Raw genomic sequence first — 16,918 nt, forward strand, 5'->3', positions numbered from 1 at the left:
GTCATTGGCAATGCTGCGCTCTTCCCACTGCCCATGAAGATTTTTCTGACCTGACACAGCTGCCCATTTCTCCTGGGATCCCAGCTGACAGAGAGCGGAGTAGAGTCGGGAGAAGGGGAAGACACACCCCTTTTTATGGCAGGAGCTGCCATATTCAGGTATTTAGAGGTCCAGTCTTTTAATGAGTGAGTGTGGGTTGGTGAATGGATGATTGAATGCGTCAGTGCGTGACTTAGTGGGGAGGTGGGTGGGGAGGTGAGTGGGAAGTTGGGTCGAAGGGGTGATCGGTTCGGGGGTGCATTTGGATCTGGTCGGTGGGGTGGTCAGGAGTGGAGTTACCCTGTTGTTAGACTAGGTTTTAAACTGGCTAACATTTCCTGGGTACCGGCAAGTTGCTTGTATCCAGCCCTAAGCTCAGAGTTGGAGACATTCATGGAGGGTCCCGGGCAGCATGGAATTGCTCATTGGAAGTTTAGACTTACTGGGAAATTCCCACGTAGGTCTGCACATCAGGACTTCCGCAGGATCATGTTGCGCATCTTCCGTCGTATGCCTGGTCTCTGACGATCTGGAGGCTGGAATATTTGGGCTAATATTTAGTATGCAGGTATTAGATAATCTTGATAAATGGCATACAAAATTTAGAAATAAATGTTTAATACCCTCCTAAATATGGGCCTGGACCTTCCATGAAGCAGCCAGCATCATCAGATTGCTGCTCCACACGAACCTTTCCCCGCCTTGACGCTGCTCCATATTTCTTGCTGGGTCTTTGAACCTGGCTTCTCCAGAAACGTGGAGTGCAGCGTCCTTCGGGAGAACTCCATCACAGTGCTGCAGCGTCGGACGGATGGCAAGACATACCCCTTTTTTACAACACTAGCTGCATTTGGTAAGTTCAAAGGTCCAGTATAAATATCCATGAACGGATGATCGGATGAGTGAATGGGTGGGTGAGGTAAGTAGGTTGGTCAGGTGAAAGGGGAGATCAGGGTGTTTAATCAGGGGGTTGATAGGAGAATCGTGGGGGTGTGGGGTGGGGGGGGCGGGGGGGCGGTGTCATTGTGAGTAATTGGGGGGTTCAATTCTGTAGTTACCCAGGAGTTAGACTAGAATTTTTCTGCTTAACATTTCCTGGGTAACTATGCAGATATGTCCCACAGAACTGTCCCAACTCTCTGAATCCAACTCCGAGTCAGACTCTTTCACAGAGGGTCCCAGGGAGAAGGGGTTGGTTCGTCTGAAGTTCAAACTTCCCAGGCAATTTCCACCAAGGTAAGTGTGTCAGGACTTCTGCGGGATCTCGATGTGCCTCTTGGGTCCTACATCTGGTCTCCGAAGATCCGGAGAATGGAAGATTTGGGCCAGTAAACTTTCTTTTTAACGAGTTTACATGGTTAACAAAAAATGATGGTACGTTACAACCACAAGGTAATTGTCTTTGGGGCTAATCCTAAAATCTACAAGAAGTGCAGTACTTCGCAGTCTGACATTTTGGGAACCTTTAGTATTTGCAGTTTCTAGCTAAGGCTACATCCATTTTTGTCTTTTCTAAAACAGTGCGGGTTAGAATATTTTACAGCAACTGCAACTTGTACTGTCAAACTTAGTGGAAAGTCTCAACTTTATTTTGCAACCGTGTAGCTCTTCAATGACAGCCTCGTTTGGCTTATTCTTCAAAATTTGAAGATTTGTGTCTACAGTGCACTCTTCAACTAATCTGGATAGAACTGCGCTGTACAAGGGGAGTAAATGTACCTTGAATTTTACCATTCTGAGAACTCTGGACAAATTACAGGAAGATGTTCAAGTCAGAGCACTAGCCGTGCCTGAGAATACTTGCACACGCATTCTAATGGTAATACACTGGAAGTAGTTCAAACAGAAATGACTAGAAAATGAACCCTGGTACTGCAAAAGTCTCCAGTTAGGATCAGCAACACAGCTGCAGTGGAAAAGATCCTGCTGTTTCCATGGAGATCCACAGTGTTGCAGTTAAAATTGTTGGCAGTAAGCGCATTAGATATTAGCAATCTGTCAGTTTTTTAAAAATGCTGACACAATGCAACCTTTGAATCATAATTATGCTACACGGCCTCAGAGCAATATAAAGTGAGGTAGTATGAATAATCTGTCAAAAGCAAACACCTCGGGGTTATTTATTTATATATTGATGTTGCTGATATCAAATCAGAAGGAATGTCAGTTGGTGCAAAGCATCAAGAAGAAAAATAATTTCAAGGAATTTTAGTAAGCTGCTTGGAACATGAGCTTAATGTAATATTTTATATAATGAGCTGGACTTGACTTTAATTATGAAACATGCCACTTTTAAGCTAATATGCTGCTGCTTTAATAAGTAATATCACAAAAGGATAATGTAATCAGACATGGCATTCATCATTCTTACTTTAGGGATTAGAGTAATAAACATACTTCAGAGCTCACTACTTCTGATCCCACTGAAGTTAGAAAATATGCCTTAGTTACATGCATGCAATTCCTTTCGCTTTATTTTTCTTAAGTTATGCTCAAATGACTCTTACAAATCCAACATTTTTTTGTTTCTCTTTTTTATTTCCTCCAGAATTTAGCCTATGAGATCATTTTAACACTGGGACAAGCTTTCGAGGTGGCATATCAGTTGGCCCTACAAGCCAGGAAAGGTGGCCATGGTCCGCCCACAATGCAAGATAGCCTTGAAAGTAAAGCTGGCAAACCCATCCCAAAGCCGCGAGCAAGTATCCGGAAATCTGTGGTAAGAGCCTAATAAGCAGATAGATGCATAGCAACAAGATGGATCATTTTCTGCTTGTTATTAGCAGTAAGCAATTCATTGTATCTCATGAGCATTGCTACTTGGAGATTTCATACATTAAAGATGTGGTGTCTGCTGATATAAATTGGATGCGGAATTGCTTAACATGCAATAAAGTCAGAAGGAAATAAGTTAACAATGACCTTTCAATAGTAATTATACAAATGAATTGCTATCTGACATGCAATGTGTGTTGCTAGTGAGCTGTTGCAAATGGTAAATCGAGACTGAAATTTCTCCATAGGGGCCTGTGGCAAGCCAAAGCTTGCCTTTGTCACCAACAAAAGGAGCTATAATGAGTCCAAGAGATACAGCTTCTGACTTTCAATGTTAATCATTAATCATATGAGATTTCTAACCTTTACAGTTTATCTGTGGAAGAGCAGGGAAGATCGCAAGCATATTTGTAAATATTCTGCTAATCACTAATTTAAACACTTAAATATGAATTAATTGAGCCCGCTTTATCACTTTGTTGCTAGGTATCCAATGCCATTTTGGGGGGGTGATTAAGTGGAGACATTCTCCTTACATCCTGGTGCCTAGCTGTAAAGTTGGGAGTTCAGGAAGCCTGGCAGCAGGTTACTGGATCATCCTCTTAGCCCAGAAATGGTAACCAGGATAGAATTAAAACATGATTAAACAGAATAATCATGCAGTGTATATAGAATAGATTGCTCTTAAATCTGTGCAGCATGAAAAAATACACCAGCTCAAACACATTTCTACTTGAATGCATTCTGTCTTCTGGTTCTCTAAATGTTTTACACATTGGATGATTTCAGCTAACAGAAGACAACTCTTGAAATGGCCATTAAAAATTGATCATATATTTAATAACTGGCTAGAAAAGTACTTGTGACTAAATATCAGGATACTATCACAAATCTGCAGAAATTTGATTTAAATGTCTCTCTAGTTTTGTCCAAAAATCTGCAGAAATTCTCTGTTATAGAGGGGAGGGGAGTCCATAAAACGTGCCTAGCTTTGCTTCAAGCAAGTTGTATGACTCCTAATTATTAAGTGCCAGAGATACCGCAGCAGCCTCGTGCATAGGATGTGCAGGCATTAATTCACTTCTTTTTTAGCTTGTTACTTTTGATTTTCTGCCCTTTTTCTATTTTGAAACATTAAATGAGAAAGATTCTGAACTTTCCCCCACTCCGCATCCGAGTTAGAATAAGAACAATAGTAAATTAATAATTTCCACAATCTTTCTCTTTCCTCACTCCACCCATCAGAACAACAGGGCCTCAGCCTCAGGCTCTTTTATCTTATGCACTGTGACAGGACCACAGAAGTGAAGTGTGATTAACCTCAGTGTGGCCTCTCAAACTCTGATAGATTGCAACAGTTTGGTCTGTTAGCTGCAATCTGACCCCTCTCTTATTGCCCATGTTCATCAAAAACTCACCACCTGTCTCCAGCTATTGATTCACTCAGCTGTTCCACAGCGTTGGCAAGACTGACTTTAACTACCCCATAATCTAGTGGAAGGACTAGTGAATACCTCATACCATATAGGATGAACCAATGTAACTTATTGTGTGAAAAAAAAAGCTGGCTATCTAAAATCACAGCAAATACTTGGATAAAAGTATCTTAGTTGTGAATACACAGATTTGCAGCAGCAGCAAAAAAAAGATCTGCAGTTCAATACTCTAGTCAGATACACATTAGATTTGAAAAAAAACTCTCAAAGACTCAAATTTGAGGAAAAGCTGCACATCCTGACAGAAGTCTGCTTCAATTGAAGAATGAAAGTATTTAAGATTATCTAAGTAGATACCGAATTATTGTAAAACCTGAAGTTTGCTGCTATATGCAGCGTAGCACCAGCACTGATTTCACCCACAAAGGAGCAATTAATAACAAAATTCCTCAATACAGCAATTGTATTTTTAATGTTAACATCTCTGTCTTTGTCTGCTCCATCTCCTTTTGTTGCTGTCCCACTCTCTTTGCTTTGTCACTTCTTGTGTGAACAATAATTTCTTTTAATAGTCCTGGGTTCATGGACCCTTTCCAAATCACTTGCTCAGTCGTCATATTCAGGCAGTTAAGGAAATGGATGATTAATGAGAGAATCATTCTTGAATTTTGCTTGCGAATTGACTGTCCTGGCCTCATTCACAGCTCTGTTGGCTATTAATAGCACCCACATGCTGCAGCCAGAGAGTTGCTGCTTTCCTATAAATTCTCAGTATGACAACTTGGCATTATCCCATTGAAAATAGAAAAGTATTTTTTAGCACTGATAAAGTGCCTCAGTAAGGCACTTGCCTGTGAATAACTGATGTTAAAGGCGGCTAACAATGTTCTAAATGCTCTGATCCTAAATTGAATAGCCCCACCAACATCAGCCATGAACACACAAAATTGTATCTTCCGCTTATCACCATGAAGCATTCTGAAGAGTTTTGTACAGCGGCCAAAGATTTGTATTAGTGAAGGAAGATTAGTATTGGTGAAGGCTTCCATGCACTTGTACCTTGTGCACTGATCTTGCAACGTTGTCCTAGACTGGATGAAGAGATACGTGTAACCCTTGGACTTCTCGTGCAGAAGCAGCCATGTTGCTTTCCAGCGTGTAGAAACTGATCTGTGTGCCAAATTGAATTTCCCTAGTGAGCATTAAAGCTGTTATGTCTACTATTCTTTTTAAAAATTGAATCTGACATTTCTCTTAACTCAGCGGGGATTTTCAATTTGGCAAATGCCGTAGAGTAATGCATGTTGAGTTGCAGAATGGGGGATGTTGGGGAAAGGCGTGGAATAAATAATTGTAATGTGATTTACTTTTTTCTGTTTTCGTTTTAACCCTGATCTCTTCCAATCAGCTCCTAATACTCTCATTATCTCAGTGAGTGAGGAAGGCAGGATAAGTGTTGGGCTGTCTACCTTTCCCCTCTGGGAAGTTGCGAGAGAGTGCCTATCATCAGTATTGCAGAAGGGATGTCATAAAATTGTTTCCCTGGCTCTATTTGACAGACTGAGAAAGAGAAGATGGATTAGTAGGTGAGCTGGGTGCCATTATCCTGCCAGTGTATGTATTTCAGATAGGTAACAGAAACCCTGGATAGATGTGAACCTAAGTTCTGACTTTGGAAATATGAATAGGAGACACTGAGCATAATGTCTGTGTCACTGGCGATAGCATAGCATCAATGTTATAATCCAGGGCATCACAATGCAAAGTCACTGCTCTGTTGGGAGATAATGTGCTTCCATGCACATTGTGTGTCATTTATTTGTATATATTTCTAGTATACGTATCCCCTAAGCTTCTGGAGACAAACTTATGGGGAGGGTGTGGATGAGGTCAAAAACGGCCATAGCATATAGCCTGGAATATGAGAACTAATTATCAGGTGGGAAAATATTTCTGCAATGGTGTTAGGATAAAATTGTATTATGAAACGTACCTAGCACTTTGAAACATGTTCCATAACTGAACGTGAGACAGTGGTTTAGACTATTTTTCTGGGGTTTTCATGCCACTTCTGAAAAAGTAGCGGTGAACAAGGGTGGGGAAGTTCGGGTAGAATATTCACCTTCTAAAAGCAAGGGGAGGAAATCAAGTTGTCCTGTTGTAAGTCAGTATAATTTGCAATTTGGCTTTTAAGTACCTTACGGCACTAACAGGATACCTGGTGGTGCTGATGGGGAGCTTTATGGTGCTGACTATTTTACAGGGCTGACATGCCTCAACAAACCCCAGTTAAAAGGACGCCAGCAGTTGTGCAGTAAGCCAAGGTGTTTTTTTTTGAGCAATGCATGTCTGTACAGAAAAATCAATCTTAAAAAAAAATCCAGAGCAATCAAAATGAAGTTACTTTATGCAGCAGGTGAATTTGGTGTGAATGTTTTTTTTTCTTGGACCAAATAAATTCATGTTCAACTTCTTATGGAAATTGGCACCTTTTTAAACTAGTAAACACCTACCTGCATTAATTTTCTTCAATAAAAATATGGATGCTTGTTTCCTGTAGACCTAAATTTGTACCATATTAGCTAAATCAAATGTGAAAATGCAACTTCAGTAGAAAAATCTTGCTAGTTCTTTCTCAGGTAAATGTAAGTGAGCTTGGGAAAAAGATTTGACTCCACACCAAGTAATATGAAAGCTCAGTGTGCCGGTGCTTTAAACGCAATATGGTGGGGCACAGCATTGCCCCATGCTTGCATTTGTGGCAAGTTTCCAATTTCAGTGGGCCTCAGGGAACAATGGAATAGAAATAAAACTCTGCTACAACATGAGGGAGTGAAAAATCATCATGGCTGCTCCCTTACGCCTTCCCCCTTCCAGCTAATTACAGACTGACACTGGGCCTGGGCTTAAGCTAGTCACCTGTGCCCCATTGGACAGGGAACAGTATTTGGCATGGGATGGAGAGGTGATGCTGAAGAACATCAAGAAAGGGTGTTTTTTTATATATATTTGTCTCCTTTGCTTGAAAATGCCTCTGCATTTTTTGTGACGCATATGTACAGCTATGTTGTTGTTTACACTTTTTTTCAGGTGAAACAGCCAAATAACAGATGGTCCTTAGATCATATTTACACCCCTCACAGGCCTCCCCATCCTCCTCTTCCTCCTCTTCCTTCCAAGTTTCATCATTCTCTGCCGCACAAGTTTCAGGTCTTATTTTTCCTTTGTCTGCATTGCCTTGTCTGCCCCTCTTTGAGTTTTTCCTTTGTTAGTATCATCTGTTATTAACTGTACAAGGCTAAAATTCAGGCTGCGTGATGCCTCAATACAGCACATTTGAATAAATATTTTGTGATTGCTTTCATGCGAATTTGATTGAAAGGAAACAGCTCCTCATATTAGAACAACTAAGAACTGCAAGGTTTTATTGGACTCAAATTTAACGAGAAGAACAGGCCAATCAACAATGTGATCAGCTATTCCCAACTGCTTGTGTTTTCCTTTTCAAAAAACAAATTGCCAGTTTTAATTTAATCTCAAATTCACAATTGACATTTGAATGAGCACTCAGTACTTGGTTTATTTAAATAGAAGCTAGATATGTCAGAAACAAATGCATTTTATTTTTTAAATGATCAGGATAAGATAATTACATGAATTAAAATGCAATACTGTGCTTGTACAGCTGCTGATGCCCATTTTTCCTTATGGAATTCTAGCACAGCTTAGCATATATATTTCTGTTGCTACTCCAGGCAAACTTAGTTTAAATTCAAGTATTAGTATAAATGCTAATGAGATATGAGCCTAAATTAAAAGTGACCATACTTCGTAGGTTCTCTGATGCACATTTAATTATTCATGAATGAAGCATCATTCCAGCATCTCCATAATAACATCACAACTTCAATATTCTGTTTTTCAAAGAGGTTTATAAAGAATGGAAAACAGACATGGCAGCTGAAGCCCTCTTGGGTACACGTTGAATTTTAGCCTAGACAGTGCTGTGTTCATTGTTCATTGTTCAATCTAACCTGTGAACCTTGAATTCATTGTAAACCTTTCAAACTGACCTTTCTATATATATATATATATGTATATATATATACATATATATATATAAAGCTAACTTGCTGAACAGAGTGCAGTGTGGAAGCATGTAAAACTACTGCTTGTTCTTGCAATATTACCTCCATGGCATTTTGGCTACCGTCAGAACCCCCAACATTCTCACTTTCAAAGGGACAATCTGTTGGACTGAAGCCGAGGGCATTAAAATCAATCATCAATAATGAGACATCACCTACTTTGATAAAAAATGTGATGTTTGACACACCAGAAAACATAGTCGGATAAAGAGCTTCTGTACAGACCACGGACACCCAATTCCAATCTGGATTCTTGTGGAATTTTGAGCTGCTGTATTGTTTAGAGCTAAATGGTGGCATTTAATTTCCTACTTTAAAATTATTCTAAAATGTAGTCCATTTGGATATGCAACCTTTCTGACCATGTGCAGCATTTTAATCATGGTTTTTTTTTAAATGAATTGAAAAATTGAATGCATTAGGATTGGATATTCCTTTCATGGCTTGGGCCTGTAGGGTGCTTACTAACAGTGCAATGAAAATTCGTAGTTTAATTGGGCATTTTTCAAACAGATTTGAGTTATTGCCACTTGAGATAAAAGGAAATGTTTTCTTATATAACAATAACCCCATGAAATTAGCATAGCAAATGTGCTGTCAGTATTAACCTTGTTAAATCTGCCACTTGCTGTTCTGCTGCTTATTATAAAATAGTGGCTTGAGCATATGTTTCCAGTAACTGGGCACTACAGATTTTGTTGCAAATAGGCTTGCTTTATAAACAGAATATCTAGTGCATCAAATATACATTTGATTTCTCATTCAAGGAATTTGATTAATGTATTATTTCAGAATCCTGTGTGTTTGGTCACACCAGTGTAAAAGTTTTCTTTTAGCCCGCCTGGTAGTAAAATCTCGTAAAGTTGCACCTTCCAGGTTTTCAGACCTTAAAAACCTCCACAAAATTGAGAGTCAGATGATGGGTTTTATAGTAATATATGTTAAGTAAATAGTTGAAAGAAATACAGTGGAGCAACTTACCGACTCTTCTGAGTTTTGTTGGTTGCTATATTTACTGTACTTTGGTATCACACAGACTTCATGGAAGGTGCTTCAATATATTTCTGTTTTACTTGGGTTATGGATAAAATGCCTTAACGTACAAGTTGCACTATAGTTTATTAGTATTTTTAATGATGTATTGTTTACGCACAATAACAATGAATTGTGCTGTGGTGAGATTTCCCCTTTAACAGTTTTAATCGCACCGTCTCTAGGAGATGCAGAATGGTAATAAGCCGGATACCAACAACGAATGGTCTTTTTTTACATGATTTCATCAAAGACCAGTTTCTGTAAAACACTAGGTACGTGTCTTTTGCAGCTGGCCTATGCTGTAATCGTCTAAATAGTGTAATTTAAAATGAGCACAAAACAATTCACGTTTCTAAACTTCCAAGCATCGTGCAGCAGTGGGGCAGGGTGGGCAGGGTGGTGGTGGGGTGGAACATGACGAGGTTTTTTTTAATTTCTTTTGGCCCCCTTTTTGAAATATATTTTCTTCCTCACCAGAGTGGCTGGGCAGGTGACCTACAGCCAGGGCAAACTGATGCCTCTCTGACATGGGGCATTAGGCGTTGGTGTGTGAAAGTGGCCTGGGCTGAAACTGCCTCTGTTTCTTCCCTGTCGCATCCCCCTCCCCCACCCACCCTGTGCAGAAACACCTGACTTCCCACTCAGTGCTTGTCCTGAAGGACCAACTGAGATCAGGAACTCCCCATGTGGGAAGTTGCAGATCCAAGCCTGCAACTTATCACTCCATGGCACAGTGTGTTGGTGCGCATGCTGTGCACTATGCCGCTTTGTGGCCAGTAGATTTTACTATTTATTTTACACATGTTAAAGGTATCTTCCAGGGTTACTGTTTGTTCTATGATCATTTGAAGAATCAACTAAAAAAGAGTAAGTCATCTTTATTAGGACAAGTTCACAAGGGTGAAAAGTCCACATTACCTAAAGGCTATTGAGGCCCTTTCATTAGTATTATTGTTGTTGCTCATTGTTTAGTGCTAAACTATCAATGCATTCATTTGAATTGTCATTGCAAATCTTTACAGTACAGCGAATTTACTTAGCTAGCAAAGCTTCACCCATAAGTTGAAAGAGACTTGGCAGTTATGTAAGACAAAATAATCATAAAACATAATTTCTGTAAAGTCATGTTATTGACATTTTAGCAATCAAAGCACTTCAGTAATTTAGATTGCTGATCTACTGCTGCTCCCCTCAAATTGTAATGTATTACTGTAAAAATTTTCATTTTTATTTGCAGTACAGTTAAAATCTATTTGAATTCAATTCCTTTAAAAGAATACCTCAGTACAAAATCTATTAGATATTCTCCCAATAGGGTGCGATTATACCTTAGATTTAATCTTTATTTGAATTGTTTATAGTGGACTCAAAGCTATTTAGTTAATAAGCTTATTTCAGATGACTGAATTTTGATGTATATGTATGTGTGTGTGTGTGCAGGCTGCACTTGTTGGAATGTATCCCCTACTATCCCGGCATCCGGTATACCTGAGATGTTCAGTACTTACGGAAGCCAGATTTAACATTCGTATGGCTGAGGAAGTCATGTGATGGGGCTGCTGTACTTTGCTGTTATTAAAATGCAACTACTGGTTCTTTCAGTAGAATTGAAATGTAATGTAGCCTTACTTCATGTCAAAGAGATTTGAACATGATGGTTTGTGGAGGCAGTAAAACTTAATTTTTATTAGTTTTTTTTCATCAATAAATAAAAGCTCATTTGCTCATGCAGTTGTATTTTTGATTTGCCTGCAGATTGATCAACCTCTTCTGGAACAAAAGACTCATCCTAATGTACCTTGGATTGTGGAACCTGTGCAAGAATCAAAAAGGGCGATGAGCACTAAGTATGAGACCACAATATTCTAAACGCTATGTCTCATTCTCCTCTGTCTGTGCCTTCGCACTCTTTTGAGCAATCACTTCAGGCAGCACATTTTGTCTCCTCTGGTGACCTCTGACCCAGTGGAGAGGAAAACTGCACTCGCTGAGTGACCTTTACACAGTTACTGTCATCACTGCATGAAGCTGCTCTTTTTCCTTGACATTCCTCCCACTGTAGCAACAGGAATGACACTGACACACGACAACTGTCTTTAGACTTATTTAAAACCAGTCCATCAGAAGGACTTAAGCTGATGCAGTTTCAAGATTTTTCTCTTGGTCTTGATGTAACTTTTCTCTTCAAACTTTTTTCGGGTCATCGCGGATTTAGAAGAAATCAGTGGACTCTTAACTCTGAAGGTCTCTTCTGCCCATCTGATAAATTGAATGCTGCTAAAAGCTGATAAGTCTAAGCATTTTTTTAATCCCTTTTGGACTAACACTTTTTCACAAAAAGCTGTGATTTATGCATTGCAGCCTTGGGATATTGTTAAAAATGGCTAAGCTAATATCTTTGAATAACTGCTTTTGTTTTGAAATGACTGCACTGTTTTAGTGGTTTGCTAACTGCTTTAGGCAATCGTTGTGAATTTCACTATTGTTTTACTGGAAATTTCACAACACCGCTACATTTACTCAGACCAATTCCTTCAGAGACTCTCGTCCTTGTTTTAAACACTGATCTGCACTGAAAATAATTTTATAATTTTTTTTCTTTAGTAACGTGGTACTACAAATGTTAGAATGAGAATATTTTTATTTATTATTTTTCATGTAAGCAGTAGTGATTTTTATGACATCTTGCTCCTAAAATGTGAAAGAATGAAGAATGTTTTGAAATAGAAAAAAAAATCAGGAGTTTTACACTTGAAGCCAGTTTTCAGTCTTATTTCTAAACAGTGTTCAGATTAATGACCTAATTTTAAAACCGCTTAAACCAATGGCAACTGAGGGGCTCAGAAGAAATAAATTTCTAGTTTTTAAAAATAATTTTCTCTATGACTGGAAAAAAGGATCCATCATTCCAATGTAGCCCATCACGGTGAGGTCCCTTGTGCAATACAGAAGGTGTTAATGTCTGCAAGCCAACAGCATTGCATTACAGATGGAGGCACACTGCGTATTCATTATGATGCACTGGATACGTTAGCAGTCCAAGTAACAGTAATGGATGCAGAAGAGGTTGCCTTTCAGATGAAAAAAAAACCTATTTAAGAAAATATATTGTCTGCACGTTGATTGTCACATTTAAATGAAACATGGCACAATGAATATATTTTTGTTCTATAGTACAAAACACAAAATTTCACGAATAGTGACTTGCTCGGCAGTGTGATGCATCTTCCGCTTGAGGCAAAGACTAAGATCTGTGACTGATTTCTTTCAAAACAATGCAGCACACGACGTTTTTTGAACTAAACCTGTGAAACCACAATCAACTGATTTACTACCTGGAGCGATCAATGTTTATTGAGTATGAGAATCGTCATGTTTCTCATCTGTTTGCAAAAAAAAAATTAAAGATGTAGCAGCATATAATACAGCTATGCTGCATTGCCTATTGAAACCACATTGAGCTAGAATTTAACTGTGGTGTGAACAGGCAGCATTGTAAAAAAATGATGATAACAATTATATGGCATCATCTCTGGAAAAAAAACCTATTGTGAATCAATTTAATGTTTATTTTAGAATCCTTATTGAACTTGTGTAATAATGGTCTTAAGTTGTTTCAATGTTACATTATTTTTATATGATATAGAAACTAAGCTGGGCTTACTGATAAAGGTCACCCAATATAAGTTAAGGATGACTATTAGAGCTTGGGTTGTAATTGATAATCAAATGTATATTGTATGGTTGGACTGAATTTTAGTTCAATTCAGTGTTAATCTTTTAATACGGTATTATAGTACTTGAACAATGCTGTTTCCTTGTACATATTTTGCCTATTCACTGTTGATACATGTATGTAGTAATTTGGCAGTTTAAAAGAACCACTGTAAACATGGTACCAAAATGAAAATGTATGGGGATAAAATAGTGGCCTCGCTGCAACTAATAATTGTACATATGCTTGGGCTTCCAGTTACAGATTTTGTAATTTTGTCATTATTTATATCCTGCAAAAGCACATTAAATAAACAGGATGTATAAACATATGAATGTTTTACAATTTGTTTCGCTGCCCTTGTGAAATTATCACCTCCTGTTCATTAAAAGTCTAAGCCCTGTTTCTCGATCTGATTGTGGATTGGTCAGAATCACTTGCTCCCATTTATCAAATCAAGTTCTAGTAGTTTACATCCGGAGATGTACCTCTTGACTTGTTTACAGTTACCAAGTATACAAATTATGTTATTGGAATTTAAAGCTCAATTGATTACTAGTTTTAAATCTACCAGATTCCAGAGCTTTCCTTTATCATTCAGCTTTATGGGATCATTAATTCAGTCAGATTGGGAGCATACTGGATCAGTAAAGACACCACAACGCCAACCTTCCTTGATCATATTTCAATTCTTCATTAGATAATTATGTAATGATTCCCCGAAGGCAGCTGTGACAAATGTTATATTGAACAAAAGTGTGAAATACAAACCTTGCTTTTCTGTCTTGTGAAACTCATGGTGCTTATTTACACCCAGTTTGAGTTTAAAGGTAATTCACTTTTGAGTCACATTTATGGCCATATTTGTAACTTAAAAAGTTTGTTTTGCTCAATTTTAATATCCTCCATTGAAAGGATGAAAAACCTCTTATTCACACAAGAAATATACTAAAATGGATGGAAATTCGATCAACATAGCCTTCTAATAGAAGTTATCATTAAACACCGAGACATTAACAAAGTCAAGCACTTCTTGTAGGCATGTTGGCATGATATCAATAAAATGACTGAATTAATCTAACAAATTAATCTAAAATCACATGTATGAGGATAATTAATTATCATCTCATTCTTCAAAATGATCATTCTTTAAAGAAGTAAACATCATCTATACAGCATAAGGCACTATGGGCAAGACGAGAGGGGGACGGGGTGGTTTCGACTCCTTGTAAGAAAGCCTTGTCATCCCAGACCTACAAGCCATATGTTCAACCTCTGCCATTAAGCCTCAACCAAGCTGTCTTTTTGGTCTATCTGTATCATTTGACACACACCCTCAATGTTTCATTGCTGTGTGGAGGACAGAGGATAGACAATGAATTGAATCAGACAGGCATGAGATGTCAGATGAAAATACACATCAGCCATTTGATATGCAAATGAACTGCTTTATTCATACAGCTTTGCTGAATAAATAGTGGTTTGACATTTACTCTCCTGGTGATCAGCATCAGTATTATTTAGCATAATAGCAATGGCATTGAATATTTAATTTGGTTATATAAAATCAATAAGGTTCTGTTAGAGATACTGTGAAACAATCCAGGAGGGAGCAGAAATATCATTCATATTTTGAATTTAGTGTAGGCACTAAACACAAGCAACACTATTTCAGTGCAGGGATGTCTCTTCAGAAATATCTTTTATGGATAACGAGGATAAGATTCCTCCTTGTGCACTAAATTGATGAAATTTGTTTTTTTTTGTCTTAATAACATTGCAGGAATACCATTTATGAACTATGATATTTATGCAAAATTGGATTTGTGGGTTTGCACCAGCAACTAATACACCAATCAGAATGCACTTGCAATAATGCTGCTAAGACACTTGTGAAACAGATAACAAGATAGTGAGGGTGCTCAAATCTGACCAACTTTATTAATGGTACTGTGGATTATTGGGCTTCAATCTTGAAGTCCTTGAATTGTCACCTCCATTTTTATAGCCCATTTGCTTGTCACAATTAAAAAAGGTTGGGGGTGGATTTTAACTCCCAGCAGGTTTCTGATGGGAAACTGTACCAGTGAGTTAGTTTCCCTCCTGTGCAGCGGCAACATGAGACCACAGCATTTTTTTCTTTCATGGGTTGTTGGCATCACTGGCAAGGCAAGCATTTGTTGCCCATCCCTAATTGCTGGGGGAGGGCAGTTAAGAGTCAACCACACTGCTGTGGGCCTGGAGTCACATGTAGGCCAGACCAAGTAAGGGTGGCAGTTTTCCTTCCCTCAAGGACATGAGTGAATCAGATGGGTTTCTACAACAATCAATGATTAGTTGTCATGGTCATCATTACTGAGACTAGCTTTAACAGCCTGAGCTCATCACCATATTGCCTGACCACCTTCCACCATCTCCAGGTGAGAAATGGCTGCTGTCCTACAGAAAACTGGACAGCCCATGGCTACCTGCCAGCGTGCACATAAATATGAGGATGCTGCCTTCTCAATGCGAGAACTTAGCTCGATATCTAAGGTTAAGTTACCAAATACAGTTGATCCCACATAACTTTTGTACAGATCTAATGTGCTGTTAGCTATTGAAATTTCTGGTGCACTCAACATGCCTTATGCCATGATCACTGCCGCCTTTGAGAGATGGTTTTTCCAAATTCATCAGCTAGTAAAAACATAAAGGAACACTGTTTAAACTCCACTTCACTGTTTGCAGTGAACAATACTAAAGAGCTTACCAACTGATCTTGTACAGAGCAATAAACTCTTGACACTAGGTGAGAAAACATAAAGCAGCAGAAAGACGAATAGACCAAAGAATATTGCAGCCAAAGTGCATCCTGTCTAACGCTACCACTGATTTCAATGCTGGCAGATTGATCATCATCATACTAAAACAGTAGCATTTGTACCATTGTGAAAGGATCAAATCAAACTGAGGAGGGCTGAAGGGGCAACAAATTCTCTCCAGCAATTAATAACGACCTTTTTGTTTGACCTGATCAAATGCTATTGTAACATTTCTGTAGACCAAATAAAAAAGCTTTCCCAACTCCTGACACTTCTTGCAGTCACTTTCGGGTAAGGATCATGTCTCAGTGGACAAGTACTTGCTAACTTCACCCATGAGAGTGTCTCAATACTAAGGAGGGAAATTGCCATCCAGTTGTCAATACGATTTTCTTTCTCTTTGCACAATTGAATGATGTTAGCATCTTTCATGTCATCCTCCAGCAGGAAAGCAAGGCAGTGTGTAGGTGTTTTAAGCACAACCTGTTTTCCTTGTTTCAATTTCTCAGTTGGAATTTGATCTTTTCCTGTTGTCTTTCTTGATGCTAAGGAGATGATTGCCATTTCAAGTTCTTTTAGGGATAGCAGTGCATCAAACTCGTCAATGGTCCCAAGTCAATCGCTTGCACTTAATGCTGTTTCAGAAACAGTTGTTTCACATGAGTGAAGTTCCTGATAGGATTTTACCAAAGACAATATAACATCTGTTTATCTCGGTCAGTGATGATGTTTCTGTTGAGGGAATTGAGTAGTGTAATCTTCTTGCTTTCTTAATTCCATCATGCATAATTCCTAAGGATCTATTTTCAAAGGATGTTTGTGTCTCCTCGCTTAGATAAGCCAATATGATTGAGCATATTTCCCATTGCAAATTGCTTTTAGCCATTCTTAAGATTCATCACTTATCTCAGGAGAAGGATTAATGCTGTAGTGGAGATAAATGCTACGCACTTTGTTTCAACAACT

At 38.5% G+C, this 16,918-nt stretch overlaps 1 protein-coding gene across 2 annotated transcripts in view; it reads left to right on the forward strand.

The window, feature by feature from the left end:
• Positions 1 to 13,479, forward strand: part of anks1b (ankyrin repeat and sterile alpha motif domain containing 1B) — an 809,329-nt gene extending 795,850 nt beyond the window's left edge. For both annotated transcript variants that reach the window (XM_078553447.1, XM_078553448.1), the window contains 3 exons: positions 2,588 to 2,758; positions 11,189 to 11,280; positions 12,608 to 13,479. In XM_078553447.1, the coding sequence (XP_078409573.1) occupies positions 2,588 to 2,758; positions 11,189 to 11,280; positions 12,608 to 12,653 (309 nt within the window). In that variant the 3' untranslated portion in view covers positions 12,654 to 13,479. The remainder of the gene's footprint in view (positions 1 to 2,587; positions 2,759 to 11,188; positions 11,281 to 12,607) is intronic.
• The last annotated feature ends 3,439 nt before the right edge of the window (positions 13,480 to 16,918 follow it).

The sequence above is a fragment of the Cetorhinus maximus genome, chromosome 12, assembly GCF_964194155.1.
Source record: "Cetorhinus maximus chromosome 12, sCetMax3.hap1.1, whole genome shotgun sequence".
Lineage (NCBI taxonomy): Eukaryota > Metazoa > Chordata > Chondrichthyes > Lamniformes > Cetorhinidae > Cetorhinus > Cetorhinus maximus.